The sequence below is a fragment of the Gracilinanus agilis genome, chromosome 4 (assembly GCF_016433145.1).
Source record: "Gracilinanus agilis isolate LMUSP501 chromosome 4, AgileGrace, whole genome shotgun sequence".
NCBI lineage: Eukaryota > Metazoa > Chordata > Mammalia > Didelphimorphia > Didelphidae > Gracilinanus > Gracilinanus agilis.
In genome coordinates this window covers 153,083,784-153,104,654 of record NC_058133.1, presented here as the reverse complement: position 1 = coordinate 153,104,654, position 20,871 = coordinate 153,083,784, and the positions used below count along the sequence as shown (strand labels likewise).

The 20,871-nt window shown below is 35.9% G+C and overlaps 1 protein-coding gene across 1 annotated transcript in view; it reads right to left on the bottom strand.

Annotated features, from left to right (window-relative positions):
* The window catches only part of TARBP1 (TAR (HIV-1) RNA binding protein 1), a 103,256-nt gene that overhangs the window by 11,306 nt on the left and 71,079 nt on the right, over nt 1-20,871 (bottom strand). The window contains exon 24 of the mRNA XM_044674986.1: nt 10,120-10,316. Coding sequence (XP_044530921.1) covers nt 10,120-10,316 — 197 coding nt within the window. The remainder of the gene's footprint in view (nt 1-10,119; nt 10,317-20,871) is intronic.

Here is a 20,871-nt window from a genome sequence, read left to right as displayed (position 1 = left end):
GTTTGTTCCTGAGCATTCAATATTATATATTTGAAAAGAACAAATGAACATTTATTCCAGATAACTATCAGATGGGTAGGTATACCTTGTTTCTTGAAATTAAAAATCTAAGTAAAAACGCTAGTTTTGTGAAGTCAAAACAGAGAGCTAGTAACTTACTATGAGCTTTATGGCCAAATGAATTTTTATATTAGTAATATTTTATAATAATTTAAATATGCCTAATATATTGAAAAGTGGAAAATATAGAATTACAAATTCTGTTATATCAGTAATGCTCAGCTTTTTTATTTCTATGATTCAATATGGAAAGGTCTAGCTACCTCAAATACTCCTAATTTAGCTTTTCTCTATCATAACCACTAAAGAGAAAGAAACTGAAAACTTTGAAACAAATATAATTTTTATTAGTCCAACTTCTATCTTAATCTATTTATCAGGCCTAATTATCCATATCATAAAGTTTATCTGAATCTACATGTTGAATATAAACTAGCCAAAAGTTTTTACAAAATACAATATAGATAGGAGTTGGGGGAGAAAGGGAATGGATCACAGATTTTCAAACTAGAAAGGATTTAGGGAACACTTAGGCAAAATCTTTATTTCTGCAAATGAGAAAAATGTGCACATTTAGTGAAGTGACTTCTCAAAGTCATGTAAGGCAGTAGAATCCTCTGATTCTGAATTCAGTGCTCTTCTTTGCACTATATCAGATAGTTTGAAAGTAAATAATTAACTAATTACATATTTTTAAAGAATCATATTTTATTAGATCTTGGCTTACTTCATCATACTTAGAAAACCAAGAATCTTAGATACTTATGTCTTTTGTACATGAAGATTAGTTGTTCACTATAAGAGTCCTACTAAAAAATACTGAAATTACAAGAAGTAAATGTTTTTCAGTTCCTTTTGTTATAAATATAGGAGAGGGAAACTGGATACTACCACTCTTAACTGGGTGACAGCAGTAGTAGTTCAGATATGTGGCTAGTGTAAGATCACCTGAGTCTTGCTACCTAGCTAGATGTTGTAACGCCTCCCTCCCTTATAACAGTGCCCAGGCAGGTTCCTTCGGGTCAGTGGATGGGTATCCATTTCAGGTCCCACCTGGGATTGATTAATGGTGGATATTGGGCTCTATTAACCTTGGACACATTTATCTGACTGCATTGCTCCCTTCCCAGAGAAGTGATGAAACAACCACTCCAGGAAGGTACTTGAAGAGTTTTATATATATTTGGCAAGGAAGGAATGTTTAGGAAATGGGAAGAGGAACAGGAAACCCTAAACTAATCTTTGATAATATTAATCCTTCAGGACTGTAGACAGGTGAGTGATTCTGGCTTGTTCTAGTTCCTCTGGCTGAGCCTGGCCACAGCCAAACCAGAGCAAGCAAGTTGTTGTATGATGTCTCTCAGCTTCTTCTTGCCAGATGTTATGCCTTTCACAGCCTTTAGGAACCACCCTTTCCACCCTCTTCTTCTTCTCCTGCCCACTTCCCGGATCCCTCCCGGGCCCCAGGATACCTAGATATCTAAAGATGGTTTGAATTCCTAAATATCTAGGGGACAGAAGAATAAGAGGATTCACGGTCTGGATACAGGTTGGCAATGTCAGTGAGGTTCAGACAGGAGTTCTTGCAAGGTTGAGCCAAGCAAGCCTCAGATCCCAATTGACCAGGGTCTACAGATCCCAGGTCCAAAGGAAAGGGAAAAGACACCCCCTGTCAGGGGCTGCCAGAGTATTTATACCCCCCTGGCCAACCGCTTTCTCCCCTGTCCTCATGGCCTCTGGGAACATTTTGAGGTCCAACGGTCTTCACCTGTCAATCAACGGTGAGACTCTCAGCTCCCAGAGTTTCAATATGACACTTTTGACTTCTAAATATGGGGTGGCCAATGTAATAAAAGTGCTAAGATATAATTTTTTGTAAGAGATTTTACAAAAAATAAAATATTTACAAGAGACTTGCTCTAGTTCTTAAATTTACTCATTAAAGGGATCTCAAGCAAATCACTTTTTTAGAATTTATAAGGCTCACTTCCAAAATAGATCTAAGAAAGCTTAATAAAATATAAAATAAGCCAATTAGAAAAATTAAACAAATGCAAAGGAAAGGTGCACAGAAATACATCTTTTCAGGAAACACAAATGATAAATTACTACAATTAAGTGCTAAGCTTTCCTGTTTCCTGGTTGCTAAGGGAAATAATTTATAAAATCCTATGTGATAAGGCAAAGAAGTTTGTCTAAAAGAACAAATTTTTCATGGTACTAAATTAAATCGAGTATTTATGATTAAAAAAAGCCACCAATGGATATCCTCAACCATGGTTTTATAAAAGACAAAAATACTACTCAAATATTCATTTTTTCAAAATTAAGTTCTCACTCAGTGAAAGCATTTCTATAGGATGCTAACTAAGACAATACTGTCAGTACAATGAATTCAGTAAGAGACAATGAGTGATTCCTTAAAATCACTCCCATCCTCTGTTATCTTTGTTCCCATGCATATGCTGCTAAGTAAAGCTGGAGAAAGATTAAACTGTGATGATAACATCCACTACAAATTTATGTTACATAACTTCAATTAAGGGCCTCGTTGCAGCAAGGAAATTCTTTTACATTTCCTTAATTAAATTACTATTCCATTCATCACAACAGCTCTTCCAAACCTTTTCATCCCTCCACAGATCTCTCAAGGTTCCTTCTTCCCCAACTCTTCTGGATGAGGAACTTGCTTCACATTTTACTGAAAAACTAAAGAATTTACCTTTTTGTTGAGGAGAGGAGAAAGATCTTCCTATTAAAAGTAAAAAGGTGTCCTCTCCTCTCTTCCTCATCTCAATATCACCCAAATGCCTCCTGCCAATTCTTCACCCCATCTCACCTAAAGAGCTGGCCCTTTCTCACAACAAAGCCAACCCCCTAAGCATGCCCAAGTGATCCCATTCCAAATCATCATCTCCAACAGGCTAGCCCCCATCTTAAATATTTTAAATCTCTCCACCTACTAGATGCTTCCTTACTGCTTATAAACATGCACATGACTTCTTTATCTTCAAAAAATCCTCCTTTGATCTATCCATTCCTGTTAACCATCGTCCCTAGATTTCTTCTCCCATTTCTTCTCTCATTTGTAGCTAACTCCCTGGGAAAGCTGCCTACAGTGGGTGTCTCTAGCTCCTTTCTTCTTACTCTCTTCTTAACTCTCTACAGTCTGTCCTCTGACTTAATTATTCAACAGAAACTAATATCTAATCCAAAGAAAAAGAAGCTGATGGCATTTTTTATCATGAGTCCTTTGGAATAGTTTTGGATCATTGTATTTCTTAGAATAGCCAAGTTATTCACAGTTGTTCACTACACAGTATTCCTGTCACTATGTACAACATTCTCCTGGTTCTGCTTATTTTACCCTGCTTCAGTTTAATCTAAGTCTTTCCAGGTTTTTCTGAGCTTTTCCTTATATCATTTCTTACAGCACAATAGTATTCCATTACAACCATATACTATAGCTTACTCAGCCATTCCCCAATTGATGGGTATCCCCACACTTTACAATTCTTTGCCTCTACAAAAACAGCTGCTTCAAATATTTTTGTACACATATGTCCTCCCCCTTTTTGATTTTTATCTCTTCAGGATATAAACCTACCAATGGTATTGCTGGATAAAAGAGTATGTACTGTTTTATAACTCTTTGTATATAGTCCCTCTCTAGAATGATGTTATATTCATTATCCTTTGAAATGTTGGTCTCACCTTGATTGAGAAGGGAGGCACTGGGAGAGATTGGAATGTTCCCAGATGCCATGAGCCAGGGGCAAAGTCGGTTGGCCTGGGGGTATAAATACCCCTAACAGCCATCTGGAGGGGGTCTTTGGTCTTGAGTCTCTGATTTTGGACTTTGGTCCTTAGATCTTTAGGTCTCTGAATCTTCCTAGCTAGCTCTTTAGGTCTCTTGGTCCCTGGGTGGTAAAGGAAGGAAGGGAGGTCTGAAGAAGCAGAGGGTGGGAAGGATCTATATATTTCCTGAAGGCTTTGAAAGCTAATACATCACCAAACCCTGATAATAAGAAAGCTGAGAGAAATCACCAACACAGCTGCAAAGGCAGTCACTCTCTGGTTTGGCATTGGCCAGGCTGAGCCAGAGGGGTTGTGAAGAACAAAAGCTCCAGCTTCTACTAAGTTAATTGCCTCCAGCCCTGAGTTATTATAGATTATAGATATCAGATTGACAGGGTCTCCAATTCCCAATCCTTATCCTGATTATCCTTTCCCTAATTATAGATCATAGATAAAAGTGTTTAATAAGTACCTTCCTGATGGTCTTTATATCATGACCCTTGGGAAGGGAGCCAACACAGTCAGATAAACGTGATCCAAGGCTAATCAGAGCCCAATAATAATAATTGATCCAACCCAGGTTGGACCTGAAAAGGTTACACATCCACCTAACCCTTCGGGGTCCTTCCCTGGGGAATTATTATTGAAAGGGGATTACAACAACTTAGCAAGGGTGATTGGGGTTGGTGTTCCCCCCAAGCACCTAGGGAGAATACAGAGATACATCCACCTCACTGGTATCCATACCTCCCTAGGACCTTAGGACTTCTCTTTCTTTATAATTTTATAACATCACACATAATCTCCCACATAATCTCAAAAATGTCATTTTTTTCTGTCATAATAGCCATTTGATAGGTGTGGAGTTGTACCTTAGAATTATTTTAATTTTCATTTCTCTGTCATTTTGAGTACTTTTTGCATGACTATAAAGAGCTTTAATTACTTTATCTGAGAACTGCCTGTTAAATGTCCTTTGAACACATCAATTGGAGAATGACTTGTATTCTCACATATTTGACTCATTTCTCTATGTATTTAAGAAATAAGATGTTTATTAGACTTATAAAAAAATTGTACCATTATAATGGCTGTGTATTACTCTCCATCTTATTTCCCCCATTTAGTTTCTGACCACTATCTCCCTCAATTTGCCCTTTAAAAAAATAACTCTCCCTTTTCTCTTATCCCCTTCCTCTACAAATTTCCAGTAGGGTAAGGAAGATTTCTATATTCAACTGATTGTTTACATTCTTCCCCTCATTCAGCCAATTCTGATGACAGTAAGGTTCACATGCTCTCTTCCCCACCTCTGCCATCTTCCCCTCCACTATAAAAGCTCTTTCAGCCTTTCCCTGGACTTCTCTATCTCAAGATTTGAGGAAGACATAGAGATTTTTAACATATTTATTCAGAGATGCTGTTTGACATTTCCCCTCCTCTCCCCAACACACTTAAGGGAGGAGAGCGGAAACTGAGGCAAGAAAAGTCTCTTGGAGAAGGGAGCTGCCCCAATTCCTGTTGTGGCTCAGGATGCCTTTTGGGGATCAACTCAGAAGTCCTGGATGGGGAGATGGGGAACTCAGGGACCCCATCTCCCAACTCTGAATTGGGTAAAAAAGAATATCCCCATCTCTGCGGATGCATCTATAAATGATTTTTATTTAAAAAAATAAATCTCTTTTATAAGATAATTTTTTTCCTATTTTCCCCTTCCCCTCTCCTCCCAATGCATTCCTCTTTCTCTTGCCTTCATTTTTTTTTAACATCCCATCATATTCAACTCACATCCTCACCCTCTGGCTTTGTATACCCCTTCTAACTACCCTAATAATTGCAAAGTTCTTTGGAGTTAGAAGTTATCACCTCCCCATGTAGGGATGTATACACTTTAACTTTATTGAATGTCTTTCAATTTCTCTTTCCTTTTTATCTTTTTAGGCTTCTCTTCAGTCTGGTATCTAAGAGTCAAATTTTCTGATCTTTTCATCAGGGATATTTGAAAATTCTCTATTTCATTAAATACCCATTTTTTTTTTCCATCTGAAGGACTATGTTTTGTTTTGCTAGTAATTCTTGGTAGAAGTCATTCTCCTCTGGAGTACTATATTCTATGTCCTACGATCCTTTAATGCAGAAGCTACTAAATCTTGTGTTAGCTTGACTGTGGCTCCACAATATTTGAATTGTTTCTTTTTGCCCACTTGCAATATTTTCTCCTTAACCTGGGAGTTCTGATATTTGTCTATAACATTCCTGAAACTCAGACGATCTCTTTCAGGAGATAATCAGTGGCACCTTTGGTTCTAAAATATCAGGGCAGTTTTTCTTTGATAATTTCTTGAAAGATAATGCCTAAGCTCTTTTTTTTTGATTATAGTATTTGGGTAGTTCAAAAATTCTTAGATTTATTTTCCAGGTCAGTTGTTTTCCCCATGTTCACATTTTCATCTATTTTTTTTTTCATTCTTTTGACTTTGATTGTTTCTTGATGTCTCAAGGAGCATTAGCTTCCACTACTCAATTCTAATTTTTAAGACATGATTTTCTTGAGTGAGCTTTTGTATCTCTTTTTCCATTTGGCCTATTCTACTTTGTAAGGAGTTTCTTTCCTCACTGAATTTGTGTATCTATTTTTCCATATGGCCAATTGTGCCTTTTAAGAAGTTCTTCTCTTCAGTGAATTTTTGTAAATCTTTTTCCATTTGGAAAATCCTGCTTTTTAAAGAGTTCTCTTCACTGGATTTTTGTGCTTATTTTACCAGTTGGTCTAGTCTGTTTTTTAAGATATTGATTTCTTCAATATTTTTTGTGCCTCCTTTTATTTGTTGACTCTTTTTTCATGATTTTGTCACTTTCATTTCTTTTCCCAATTTTTCTTCTACCTCTCTTATTTGATTTTTAAAGTTCTTTTTGAGCTCTCCTATGAATTTTTTGGGGGGCTGGAAGCAATTCATATTTTTCTTGGAGGTTTTGGATGCAGCAGTATTGATTTTGTTATCTTCTTCTAAATTTGTGTTCTGGTCTTTCCTTATCACCAAATGAGTTTCTATTTTTGTTGTTTGTTAATTTCTAGATTTTTTTCATTTCTTTTAATTAAAAAAATTTTTTAATTAGGTTTTATAACTGTGGCAAAGGAGACTGTTCCAAGCTTCAGATTCTTTGTGCAGCTGCCTTCAGAGAAGGCTTTGGAGAAATTTATCTGCTTTCAGTTCTTCCAAGATGATATGATGTAAGGAAAGTTTTGTTAAATACTTTCCCAGCCTGGGCTCTGATCTATAGGTAGCCCCAAGCATTCTTTTACCATTTGGAACTGTGACCAGGGGCCCCTACTTCCCTGTGGCCACAAGCACTGGGTCTACTGGTGTTCATCCTCATTCTGAAAACTCAACCCAGAATTTCTACCTGGACCTGCATATGAGTAATGAGTAATGAGTAAACAAAAGTCTTGCACCCAGAGCCAGCAAAGAGATCCCTACAATCTTCTTCTGAATAGTGGTATGACTCCCTTTATTGTCTGTGGCTAAGAGCTCCGGAAGCCTTGGCTGTCGTTTTGGCTGTGCCCAGGGCCTATTGCTGTGGTGAGGCCTGCCCTGACATTCTTCTTTGCACTCCATCTCCACCCCAGTACGTTGTTAGATCCCATCTGCTGGCCTTCTTAGATGTTTTGGGCCAACTTCACCCCCTCTTTTTGTGGGTTATGCTACTCCAGAAGCATTATAGCATAGTTTTTATGTGGATAATTTGGAAGAGATCAGATGGGTCCATGTACCTCCTCTGCCATCTTATTTCTACCCTAAGCTTTCATGGCACTACTAGTTCCTCTTCTTCTATGATTTCCTGGACTGCTTCTCCTCAGTCTCTTTTGATGGGTTCTCATCCAAGTCATAGCCACTAATCTTGGGGAATAGGTGTCCTACAGGGCTCTATATCTTCCTTTCTCCTTCTATTCCATTACACTTAGTGTTATCAGATTTCCTATGAAATTGATTATCATCTATATGCAGATGATTTTCAAATCTATTTATACAACTCTAAATTCTCTGCAGACTTCCAGCTTCACATTTCCAACTGCCTATTAGACACCCCAAATTAGATGTCTTGGAGACTTCTTAAACTCAGAACTGTCCAAAACTGAACTCTTTATCATTTCCTTTACAAACCCTCCTTTCTTTCTAACATCCCTATTACTACTAAGGGTTCCATGCACCTCCCAATCACTCAGGCTTACCACTTACATCTCATCCTTTACTCCTTACTCTCTTTACCCCACTGTTGTCAAGGCCTGTTGATTTTACCTTCTTAATAAGCCCACTTCTTTACTGACACTGTTACCACCTCTTATGCAGAGCCTAACCCTAACCACGTCACATGTGGGCTACTGCAGTAGCATTTGGCTTCACTGGACTGACAAAAGTCTCTCTCTACTCCAGGCCATCCTTTACTTGGCTATTAGAGTTATATTCCTAAAGTTTAGTTCTGACAACATCACTAACATTTCAGCAGCTCCCTATCACTTCCAGGATCAACTATAAATCCTGTTTGGTGTTCAAGCACTTCACAACCAGTACCTCTTCCCCACTCTTTCCAGTCTTCTCATACCTTACAGAACCCTGCCCTCCATGCACTCTTCAATATCACAATGACTCGCTGTTCCTTGAAAAGACACTCCATTTCCCAGCTCTGAGCATTTTTTCTGCCTGTCCCTTATGCCTGCAATCATTTACATATACTGTCTTCTCTGGCTTCTATTAAGTTCTAGTAAAATCCCATCTTCTATAGGAAGCCTTTCCCATCCTCTCAATTCTGGTGCTTTACCTTTCTTAATTATTTCATATTTATCCTGCATATAGCTCATTATTAAATATGGTTCCTTACTATCCCTCCCATTATAATGTAAGCTCTTTGGGAGTAGGGACTTTTTTTTAATTTTAATTTTCATTTATTTATTTATTTATTTTAAGCCCTTAATTTCTGTGTATTGACTTATAGGTGGAAGAGTGGTAAGGGTAAGCAATGGGGGTCAAGTGACTTGCCCAGGGTCACACAGCTGGGAAGTGTCTGAGACCGGATTTGAACCTAGGACCTCCTGTCTCTAGGCCTGGCTCTCAAACCACTGAGCTACCCAGCTACCCCAGGGACTTTTCTTTTGGCTTTCTTTATATCTCCTATGAAATATCTATTTGCATATATGCTATACACACACTAGTGAATTTCTTTTTCCTTGGATATGAATTGATTGATATAAGGAAATCTAGATATGGAACTTCACAAATACAGATTAGCACCTTTTTTATAACTTAAGTCTTAGCTGCTAGCAAGACTTATGGGTTTCACACACCAAAGATATTTGAGCTTCTAGGTTCCAAGATTAGCTCTATCTACTATGCCAAGTCATTTCTTTTAATGCTTTAACTATAAATAATCAGCATTTTAAATAATAGGCTACATTTGTTTTCCAGGCCTCTGGAAATTTAATAAGCGCTTCCACATTCTCTCAAGTTAACTCCAAATCGAGTCTTAGGAAATCTAATCACTCCACAGAGGAAGAGAGAAAAACAAGTCTAAGGAAAGAAGGACTGAAGTATCAGTCAGAAGACCCAGGTCCAAATCCACACTCTGACATTTCTTATTAAATTGACTCTAGGAAAACTGTTTCATCTATTTTAGTCTTAGTTTCCTCTTCTGTAAAATTAGTAGTTTAGACTAGATGATCTCTAAGACCTGCATTTAGCACTAAATCCTATAATGTGATGATAAATATTTCCTAGATTGTTACTTCTATATCCAATTAACAAGCATTTAGCAACACCCCAAATAAGCTTATAATTTAATGAAGGAAAGACTAATATATACAATCTAAATAAACCTAACTTCTTCAGAACCCTTTGTTCCAGACCTATAGTTTTTGCAGAGAAAAACAAAAACAAAAACAACCCTAAAATTGATTATTATCTTTTTATGAATCTCACAGGTATTTTTTTCTGAAACTACATAAAAAAGATGCAAAGAATAAAAGGTTTAGAAATATAAAATTAACAAAAGCTAAAGATCAAGCTCATTGTAAATATAATTATAATTTAACTGGACAGATTAAAATTTATTAAGGGGCTTTAGGTATCTCCATAGTCTAATACAACATTAAAATAAAGGAAAATCAAAAAGCTAAAATCAGGCAAAAATGTTAGGGCACCAATATGATTTTATATCTTAACCATAGTAGAAATAAACTGAAAGCAATAATTATTAAATTCTACATACCCTGCTCCATGCATGTTTTCCACCTGATGAAGGCTGGATTCTATAACAGCAGTCAAAGCATCAAACTCCTCTACATGCAAAGTTTTGCACATAGCCCAGATTTTCTTAAGAGCTAATAAAGCATAAAGTCGAACACTGAAATTATGGTTGAAACACCACTGCAGAACAACAGTAAGAGCCTGTTTTAGAACTGGTTTCTAGAAAAAAAGGACAAAGAGACTCTTTAGATTTAGACACAAATCATTATATATGACTACATAAGCAAGAGAGGTAAAAAATTATGGAAATTCCATCATTATTGATTTTTTTGTTACTTGTCTTCTTGAATGGCCTAAGACTTAGCACTAAGAACATAGTAGGAAGTTAAACTATACAAAGAAAAATAAAAAGGCAATTTAAGCTTTCTCATATTCTCATATTCTATAAATTCAAAAGATTATTTCCCCTTCACAGAAACTGACATTGCCTACTCATCTTGTAAAATTATGACAATTTGTAAGAAAAAGCAAAATGACCATTAGGTACACTAAATTTCAAAACAAAGCTCTAAGCCCTAGTCGAGACTTCATACCCAAGCAATTTTTCTATTACAATAATACTACAATCACAGGCTCTATATAAATCTTATGCCTTTTATGGAATAAGAACGCTACCCACATTCAGAGGAAGAACTACAGGACTGGAAACACAGAAGAAAAACAAATGCTTGAACAAATGGGTTGATATGGACATGATTGAGGATGTAGACTCGAAATGACCACACCAATGTAACTATTAATAATATGTAAATAAGTCTTGATCGATGACACATGTTAAAACCAGTGGAAATGCACATCAGCTATGGTGGGAGGAGGTTTGAAGGGGGAGTGAAGGGGAAAGTAAAAACATGAATCATGTAACCATAGAAAATTTTTCAAAAAAAAAAACTAAAATGTAAATAAATAAATAAATCACATGTCTGATAAATTAAAAGTATATAAATACTAGATTGCCTAAAAGTGGGGCCTATTTTGTCTAAATTCCCTAGTACCTGTGTGCTTTTCACACTTGTGTGAAAATTTTTTTTTGTATTTATATCTTAATATCCCTATGAGGTAAGTAGAGAGTATGGATAAAGAACTGAAATGTAGAAAGCTAACTGTCCTTTATAGATTACATGGTGACTCAGTGGTGAAAATGATACTGGAATATCAGAATCTTTATAAATCAATCAATAAGCATTTGTAAGTGCCTACTAAAAACCAAGCACAGCATTAGGTATTGGGGATTCTAGTACAAAGAATAAAGCAATAACTACTCAAAAGGAAATTATGTTCTAATGGAGAAGACATGTAGAACTGGTTAAGATACAGAGATACAAATAGAAGTAAGGAAGGAATGCATTCCAGGAAAATGGGAAAGCAGTGGAGAGGCCTAGAGATAGGAAGAACCATATGTGAAGAAGAGTGAGAAGGCCAATTTGGCTGGATCACAGATTTTAAGTCAGGGGAGCTGTGCATACTAGATGAGGTATCCTATCCATTAGGTTGTATTCACTTTCCTATATAAAACAAAAAATTTTATATATTAATTTATAATTAAGAAACTAATTGGCTTTTCCTCATTTTAAAATCACAAGGTTTACTTTAGAATAGTAAGAGGAATATTGTTAGGCAGAATTAGTAATTCTTTTTAAAAATTATTTTACTTTTTCCCAATTACATATTAAAACATTTTTAAAATGTTAATTTTTGAGAAAGCAAGCAATTATATATATATTGGTTATACATGTTTAGTCATATAAAACATATTCCACATTAGTCATGTTGTGAAAGAAAATGCACACATACATACAAACAAGAAAAATAAATTTTCAGAAGTAAGCTTTAGTCTGTATTCAGTCTCCGTCAGTTGTTTCTCAGGATATGGATAGCATTTTTAAAAATCATAATTCCTTCATAAATGTCTTGGATCACTGCATTGCTGAGAATAGCTAAATCAATCACAGATGATCATCATACAGTATTGTTCTTAGTGTGTACATTGTTTTCCTGGTTCCTCTCACTTCACTTTTCGACAGTTCATATAGGTCTTTCCAGACTTTTCAGAGAGCATCCTACTCATTTCTTATAGCACAATAGTATTATATCATAATCATATGACAACTTATTTAGCTATCCCCAAGTGAATGGGCATCCTTTAATTTCCAATTCTTTGCCACCACCACAAAAAAAAAAACAAAAAAACCTTATATTTTTGTAAATATAGGTCCTTTTTTTAAATCTCTTAGGGATACAGACCTAGTAATGGTATTGCTGGGTCAAAGAGTATACACAGTTTTTTAGCCCCTTTGGTACAGATCCAAATACCCCCAAAATAGCTGAATCAGTTCACAACTCCAGAAATAATGTATTAGTGCCTCAAATTTCCCACTTTTCCTCCAACATTTATCTTTTTCCTTTTCCATCATATTAGTAAATAAGATAGGTATGGGGTCTCAGAGTTGTTTTAACTTACATTTCTCTAATCAATAGTGATTTAGGACATTTTTAAATGACTATAGATAGCTTTGACTTCTTTACCTGAAAACTGCCTGTTCATATTCTTTGACAATCAATTCAGGAAATGGCATATATTCTTATAAATTTGACTCACTTCTCTATATATTTAAGAAATGAGGCCTTTATCAAAGAAACTTGCCATAAAAGAGTTAACAACTCAGAGCTTGCTTTGTGTAAATGTGGAAACAAGGGACAAACTATTTTTTTAAATTTTCTGTTGTCATGCAAAGCACACTTCCATATTGGTCATTGTTGTAAGAGCACAGTCCAATGTACCCCAAGCCCCAAAATAAAACCATAAATACACTGATGTGAAATATGATTCCTACAGTTCTGTCTCTGGAGTGGATGGCATTCCCCATCATAAGTCTTTCAGGATTGTCCCAGATTGCTGAGAGTAGCCAAATTTTGACAGATAATCATCAACCATTATTGCTATTAGTGTATACAATATTCTCCCAGTTCTGCTTATTTCACTCTGCTTCAGTTACCTTTCCAGCTTTTTTTGAAATCATCTTGCTTATCATTTCTTATAGCAAAATATTATTCCATTACCAAAATGTATCACAATTTTTTCAGCCATTCCCCAATTGATGGAAATCTCTCAATTTCCACTTCTTTGCCATTACATAAAGAACAGCTATAAATATTTTTATACAAATAGATCCTTTCCCTCTTTTTGGAATACAGACCCAGTAGTGGTATTACCAGATTAAAGGGTATGCACAGTTTTATAGTCCTTGGGGCATAGTTCCAAATTGGCCTCCAAAATGGTTGGATCAGTTCACATCTCCACCAACAATGCATTAGTATCCCAATTTTGCCACATCCCTTCTAACATTTACCACTTTCCTTTACTGGCATATGGCCAAACTTTTAAATAAAAGCATATCTTTTTGTTGTTGTTGTTGTTGTAGTTACTTACTAAATTAGTTACCCAGATGCTATTGCTAGGTGGAAATCTTTACTGATCTAGATCCATCATAAAGGCCAAACATAAATTGTTTGTAATTAGAGTGGGGGTGGGGGGAATCAGCATTGACAAGATAATTGAGGAATTAAATCATCTGGTCAACACAGCTCTAAGGCATTTAAATGGCATTAGGTTTTTTTATTCTTTTCCCTTTCAACAGTCATCAATATGTATTAAGAATCATTGTATGCACACCATACACCATCAGACATTAACCAAAAACAATTCTAAATAAAATTTATGAATGGCTGATACACATAAACAAATAAACAAAACAAAAAAAAAAGGACCAACTAGCTTCAATAAGACTGAGGGAGAGGACTTCTTGGTTAAGATGGTGGCAGAGTAAAAAGCAGCTGCTTAACCTCTCCTAACTGAAACATGAAGGACTCCTCAAGAAGACAAAAAAACAAATCCAGAGGAGTGAAGGGACCCCACAACAGGGCGCAACAGTGGAGGTACGTGGAATCAGGGCATTTCCATGCTATAAAGAGGTGGAAAAGCTCTCACTAAAATGCAAGCTGAGCAACCCCCTCCCCCACCCCACACCACCTAAAGGGTCAAAGCCAGCACACAAGAGCTAGAGCAAGTTTGGGGCACACATTAAGTCCTTGGCAGCTACCTGGGGTCACTAGGGCCTGCTCCTGAGAGCAGCAAGACTAAAGACTCCAAGAGGCTAAAGAAAGCGCGGACTTTGAACACAGACCCTGAGGGCAGGCACGAGTGCAGGCGCGAACACAAGCCCAGACACAAATCCTGAGCGCAGGCTCGGACTCGGATCTTGAACTCAGGTGAGAACCTTGAGTGGGGACCTAGTGCAGAGGGGTGCACAATTGTGGAAGCAGCACCCTGAGACTGTTAAAGGAGACTTGGGCAGAGGAACAAGCAAGGGGACCACCAGGAGACTTGACCCTGAGAACAACTAGACCTGAGACCTCAAGAGCCTAAAGAGTGCAGACAGATCCTGAGTGTAAGGATAAACCTGAGAGGGCGCAGGGCTAACAATGGCAAGCCAGAGACAAGAACCCCAAAAGAGAAAGATCATCAAGAAGAAATCTGTAACACTCGACAACTTTTACACAGATAAAATCCAGACAAAAGAGCAAACAGCAGAGGAGAACAGACAAGTAACATATCCAAACCTTCCCAAAATAATAAAAACTGGCCGCAAGCTATTGAAAAGTTCAAATCTTAGATGATGAGAAAGATGGAGGAGATCTGGCAAGAAAATAACAGTTTAAAAGGCAGACTTTTGCAATTGGAAAGTGGGGCTCAGAAATAAAATGAACTGATGAGCAAATTGAACACCAGAAATGAACAGCTGGAAAAGGAAAACCAGTCCCTAAAGGTTAGAATTAAGCAATTAAAAGCTAATGATCTCTCAAGACAGCAAGAACAAATAAAACAAAGTCAAAAGACTGATAAAATAGAAGGAAACATGAAATATCTCAATGAGAAAGTGACAGACCAAGAAAAGCGCTCTAAAAGAGACAATCTGAGAATTATTAGTCTTCCTGAAAAGGCAGAAATTAATAGAAATTTGGACTCCATACTAAAAGAAATTATTCAGCAAAATTGCCTTGAAGTTCTACAACAAGAGGGCAATACAGACATTAAAAGGATCCATAGATCACCCTCTACACCAGACCCAGAAAAGACAACCCCCAGGAATATAATAGCCAAATTCAAGAGCTTCCAAGTAAAAGAAAAAATTTTACAAGAAGCCAGAAAGAGACAATTCAGATATCAAGGATCACCAATCAGGATCACACAGGATCTGGCTGCCTCCACACTAAAAGACCACAAGGCTTGGAATATGATATTCAGAAAGGCAAGAGAACTGGGTCTACAATCGAGGATCACGTACCCATCAAAACTAACCATATACTTCCAAGAGAAAATTTAGGCATTCAACAAGATAGAAGATTTCCAATTATTTGCACAGAAAAGACCAGGACTAAACGAAAAGTTCAATATCCAATCACAAAAATCAAGAGAAACATGAAAAGGTAAATAAGAAACAGAGGGGAAAGAAAGAAAACTCATATTTTTTAAATGTGCCTCTTTAAGGGCTTCAATAAGATCTAATTATTTGTATTCCTATATGGAGAAATGTTATGTGTAATTCTCTGTAGTGAACTCTATTCACTATTGTAATATCCACTATAATAGTAATTAGAAGAATTATTCACAGGGAGAGGTTGGAGTACTAAATGATCTAAGATGATAAGGGGGCGGGAAAGAGGGAGGTGAATACTAGAGGACACCAAGAGAAACTTGAATGAATAAGAAAAATAGGATATTCTATTACACACAAAGAGGGCATGGGAAGGGGAGGGGATGAATACTATTATAAGAAGGAGAGGAAGAGAGCATTAAGAGGTAATATTTAAACCTTATTCTCAGTGTAATCAACCCTGAGAGGGAAGAGTAGCTTTATCCACTGGGATATAAAACTCTATCTAACCCTACTGAAAAAGTCAGAAGGGATAAACCAAGGGGAGCAGGGAAGTGGGGAGATCAAAAAAGGGAAGGGAGAAGAAGGGGGAGGGAATTCATTAGGCCTTAAAAATAAAAAGAGGGGAATAATAAGGGAGGGGGTAGAAAGGGAAGTAAATCAAAGGAGTGGACAAGGGTTACTGGCATAAAGCAAACCATTGGTTTAAAAGGAAATAGTGTAAGAAGAAGAGGTAGAATTAGGGGAGGATACAAAAATGTTGGGGAATACACAATTGATAAAAAAAAACTTTTTTAAAAACTTTCTTTAAAACAAAAAACTGACAGGGGTCTAATTACTCAAATATACAAGGAGTAAAATCAATTGTATAAAAAATCAAGCCATTCCCCAATTGATAAATGGGCAAGAGACATAAATAGGCAATTTTCAGATAAAGAAATCAAAAGTATCAATAAGCACATGAGAAAGTGTTCTAAATCTCTAATAATTAGAGAAATGCAAATTAAAACAACTCTGAGGTATCACCTCACCCCTAGCAGATTGGCTAAAATGAAAGAAGGGGAGAGTAATGAATGTTGGAGGGTATGTGGCAAAACTGGGACATTAATGCATTACTGGTGGAGTTGTGAACTGATCCAACCATTCTGGATGGCAATTTGGAACTATGCTCAACGGGCTATAAAAGATTGCCTGCCCTTTGATCCAGCCATACCATTGTTGGGTTTGTAGCCCAAAGAGATCATAGATAAATAGACTTGTACGAAAATATTTATAGCCGCGCTTTTTGTGATGGCAAAAAACTGGAAAATGAGGGTATGCCCTTCAATTGGGGAATGGCTCAACAAATTGTGGTATATGCTGGTGATGGAATACTATTGCACTCAAAGGAATATTAAATTGGAGGAATTCCATGTGAACTGGAAAGACCTCCAGGAATTGATGCAGAGCGAAAGGAACAGAGCCATAAGAACATTGTACACAGAAAGTGATATACTATGGTAAAATAGAATGTAATGGACTTTTGTACTAGCAGCAATGCCATGACCCAAGACAATTCTGAGGGACTTATGGAAAAGAAAGCTACCCACATTCAGAGGAAGAACTGCAGGAGTGGAAACAGAAGAAAAACAACTGCTTGAACACATGGGTTGAGACGGACAAGATTGGGGATGTAGACTCAGAACTACCACTCCAATGCAACTATCAACAATTTGGAAATAGGTCTTGATCAATGACACAGGTTAAAACCAGTGGAAATACGCATCAGCCATGGGGGCTGGGGGGAGCTCGGGGGGTGAAGGGGAAAGTAAGAGCATGAATTATGTAACCATGTTAACTTTTCTAAAAAAAAAAATATTAATAAATGTTTTAAAAAAAAAAGACTGAGGGAGAGCTGGTAACATTGACAGAGGTAATGGGAAATGATTAAAATCAGGTCTGTAAAGGTTTCATGGACATCAGAAAGAAAGCAAAGATCTTTAGGATAAAAGAGATATACTATACAAAGAGGAAGAAATCTTCAAAATTATAAGACTAAAAGGTAAGAAGTGAATGGTGCCACGGATGGTGATAGATAATATGTATGAGACAGCAAAATGATAAAGGTAAAAATGCAAACTATAACTTGGTTAGAAGGAACACCATAGTACATAAAAGGGACAGAACAATTAAAAAGATTTAGTAGTTAAATAATAAGGCCAACATTGAGGACCCAGAGGTAGGACAGAAATAATAAGAATAGTTCTAGTAGTCCAAACTGACTTTAGAGGAAGATTATTTTTTTAGGGTTTGGAGCAGGTACCATATAGCCAGCAAAAGGAAAGCTGCAATGATCCAGGCATGAACAATATAAATGGGGTTGGGGATAAGGTAATGGGAATGAAAAGAAATGAGAAAAACAAAGATTTATTATAAAGGAAGAATCAATAGGCCAAACAGTGAAGGATAGAAGTCAAAGATAAAAGGGTAAGACTATAGATAGTTTGGGAAAAGATATGTGAAATCTCTCTTTCCCTCCTAATCTCCCAAACAAATATTAGATTGGTTGATTAGTCAGATATGTTCATATATGTTAGTAATATGACTAGAGTGTAGATATAGGAGTTATTTTTATATTGGCTGGTAGTAATTGAAGCCATTGAAGCAAAGAATAACGGAACAATTTTGTCTACTACAGTAACAGATCTTTAGTTTTTAAATAATGAAATGAGAAATTTTGCTCACATTCTTTGCAATAGCAATGCTCTCAGTTTCTAGAATTAAGAAAACAACTTTTTTCATTTGAATGCCAAAATATTTGGTTGTTTTCAGTAGGCACATATGAAGTATGTTAGAAAATAAAATGTTTATTTCTATTCTAAGAAAATTTCCCTTTTTTTTTCAAAAAAGAAAGTACCTCTACAACTGAGAGTATAAAAATATACATACATCTTAAAATATTGAAATTTTTGCCTTCTTTGGATACCAAGTGACAAAAATTATTGGAAAAACTAGAAAATGGTATAGCAGAAATTAGGCATAGAAAAACACCTCACACCATATACCAAGGTAAAGCCAAAATAGATACATGATTTAGAAACAAGAGGTGAGGCCATAAACAAAGTAAGGGAGCACAAAATAGTTTACCTATCAGACCTATGGATAAATGAAGAAATTAGGTCAAAAAAAGACATAGGGAACATTATGAGATATAAAATAGATAACTTTGACACATTAAATTAAAGTCTCCACACAAACAAAATCAATGCAACCAAGATTAAAAGGCAAACAACTGGGGGAAAATATTTATAGTAAGTCTCTTTGATAAAGGCTTCATTTCTAAAATATAGAGAACTGAGTTGAATTTGTAAGCATTTCCAACTGACAAATGGTCAAAGTTATGAACAGAAAATTCTCAGATGAAGAAATTAAATTATCTTTAGTCATGTGAATCAATGCTCCAAATCACTATAAATTAGAGAAATTAGAGAAATGCAAATTAAACATCTTTGAGGTACCACCTCACACCAACCAGATAGACTAATGTAATGAAAAGGGAAAATGATAAATATTGGTGGGGATGTAGAAAAATCAAGACACTAATACACTGTTGGTGGAGCTGTGAAAAACCATCCTGGAGAAAAATCTGGATCCATAGCCAAAGGGCCATTGAACTGTGTATGTCCTTTGATTCAGCAATACCACTATTAGGTCTATATCTCAAAGATTAAAAATAAGAGAAAAGAGCCTATCTATACAAAAATATTGATAGTAGCTCTTTTTATGGTGGCAAAGAACTGGTATCTAAAGGGATGGCCATCAATTGGGAATGGCTGAACAAGTTGTAGTATATGCCTGAAATGGAATACTATTGTGTCATAAGAAATGACAAACAAGATGATGACAAAACACCTGGAAAGACTCATATGAAATGATGCAAAGTGAAGTGAGCAGAATCAGAATGTTGTATACAACAGAAATGATGTATGATGACCAATGGTGAATGACAACTTCTATCAACAAAGCAAGGATCCAGGACAATTCCAAGGGGCTCATGATGGATGAAAAAGATATCCACCACCATAAAAGGAGGATATAGAGTCCATAGGCAGATGGAAACATACCATTCTTCACTTTATTCCCTCTGTGAGTTTTTCTCTAGTGTAAGCAATGTGTCTTGTTCCACAACATGATGAACACAAAAATATGTATTATGTGATAATATATATTCAACCTATTTCATATTACCTGCTTTTTGGGGAAGGGTGGGAGGGAAGTAGAGAACATGGATTACAAAATGTTAAAAAGCCGAATATTAAAAATTCTATCAACATTTAATCTAGGGGGAATTTTTTTTTCTTTAATTAGCCCAATATGGCTATGCCTAGATGGCTCTAGGACAGAACTCATTTTCAGACTACAACAATTCTCCATAAAGTTTTTTTCTTTATTTCCTATTGCATATAGCTCCTAATGTTCTCCTTTAAGTGTCTATGAAACTATTTCTCAAATAGCTATGCAAAAAGAAACAATTAAATGGAACACTATGGAAGGTTGTATTTAAAGAAATCCTAAGTAAATACTTATATTAAGTTCAGAATCAATTTTCAATCTAGTAGATCTAAATAATTATAATAAATCTAAGTATATAAATCTAATAGATCTAAATAATAATATATATTAATCACTCATGAGTAGACTGAGCCAATATGATAAAAATTATAATTCTACCTAAAATAATTTACTTATTCTGTGCCATACTAATCAATATATGAATTGCTTTATTGTGCTAGAAAAAACAACAAAATTTATCTGGAGGAATAAAAGGTCAAGATTATCAAAGAAATCAATTAAAAAAAGGTGAAAGAAGGGAACCTAGTAGTATTAGAGGTAAAACTATATTACAAAGTGGTAATCATCAAAAGAATGAGAAACTGGATAAGAAATAGAGTGGTAGATCAATGAAACAGATTAGGCATGCAACATACAGAAGTAATTGAATACAACTGTTTAGTGTTTGATAAACAAAGGTCCAGGTTATAGGGACAAGAAATTCACTATGACAAAAACTGTTGGGAAAATTGGAAAACAGCCTGACAGAAACTAGGCATAGACCAATATCTCACACTATTTTTCACCAAGATAAGCTCAAAATGGGTATATGATTTCAACATAACATTGAGGAAGCATGGAAGAAATTACCTATCAGATATATGGATAGGGAAAGAGTTTACAAATAAACAAGAGATAGAAAGGTAAAGTGGATAATTTTGATTACATCAAATTATAAAATTTTTGCACAA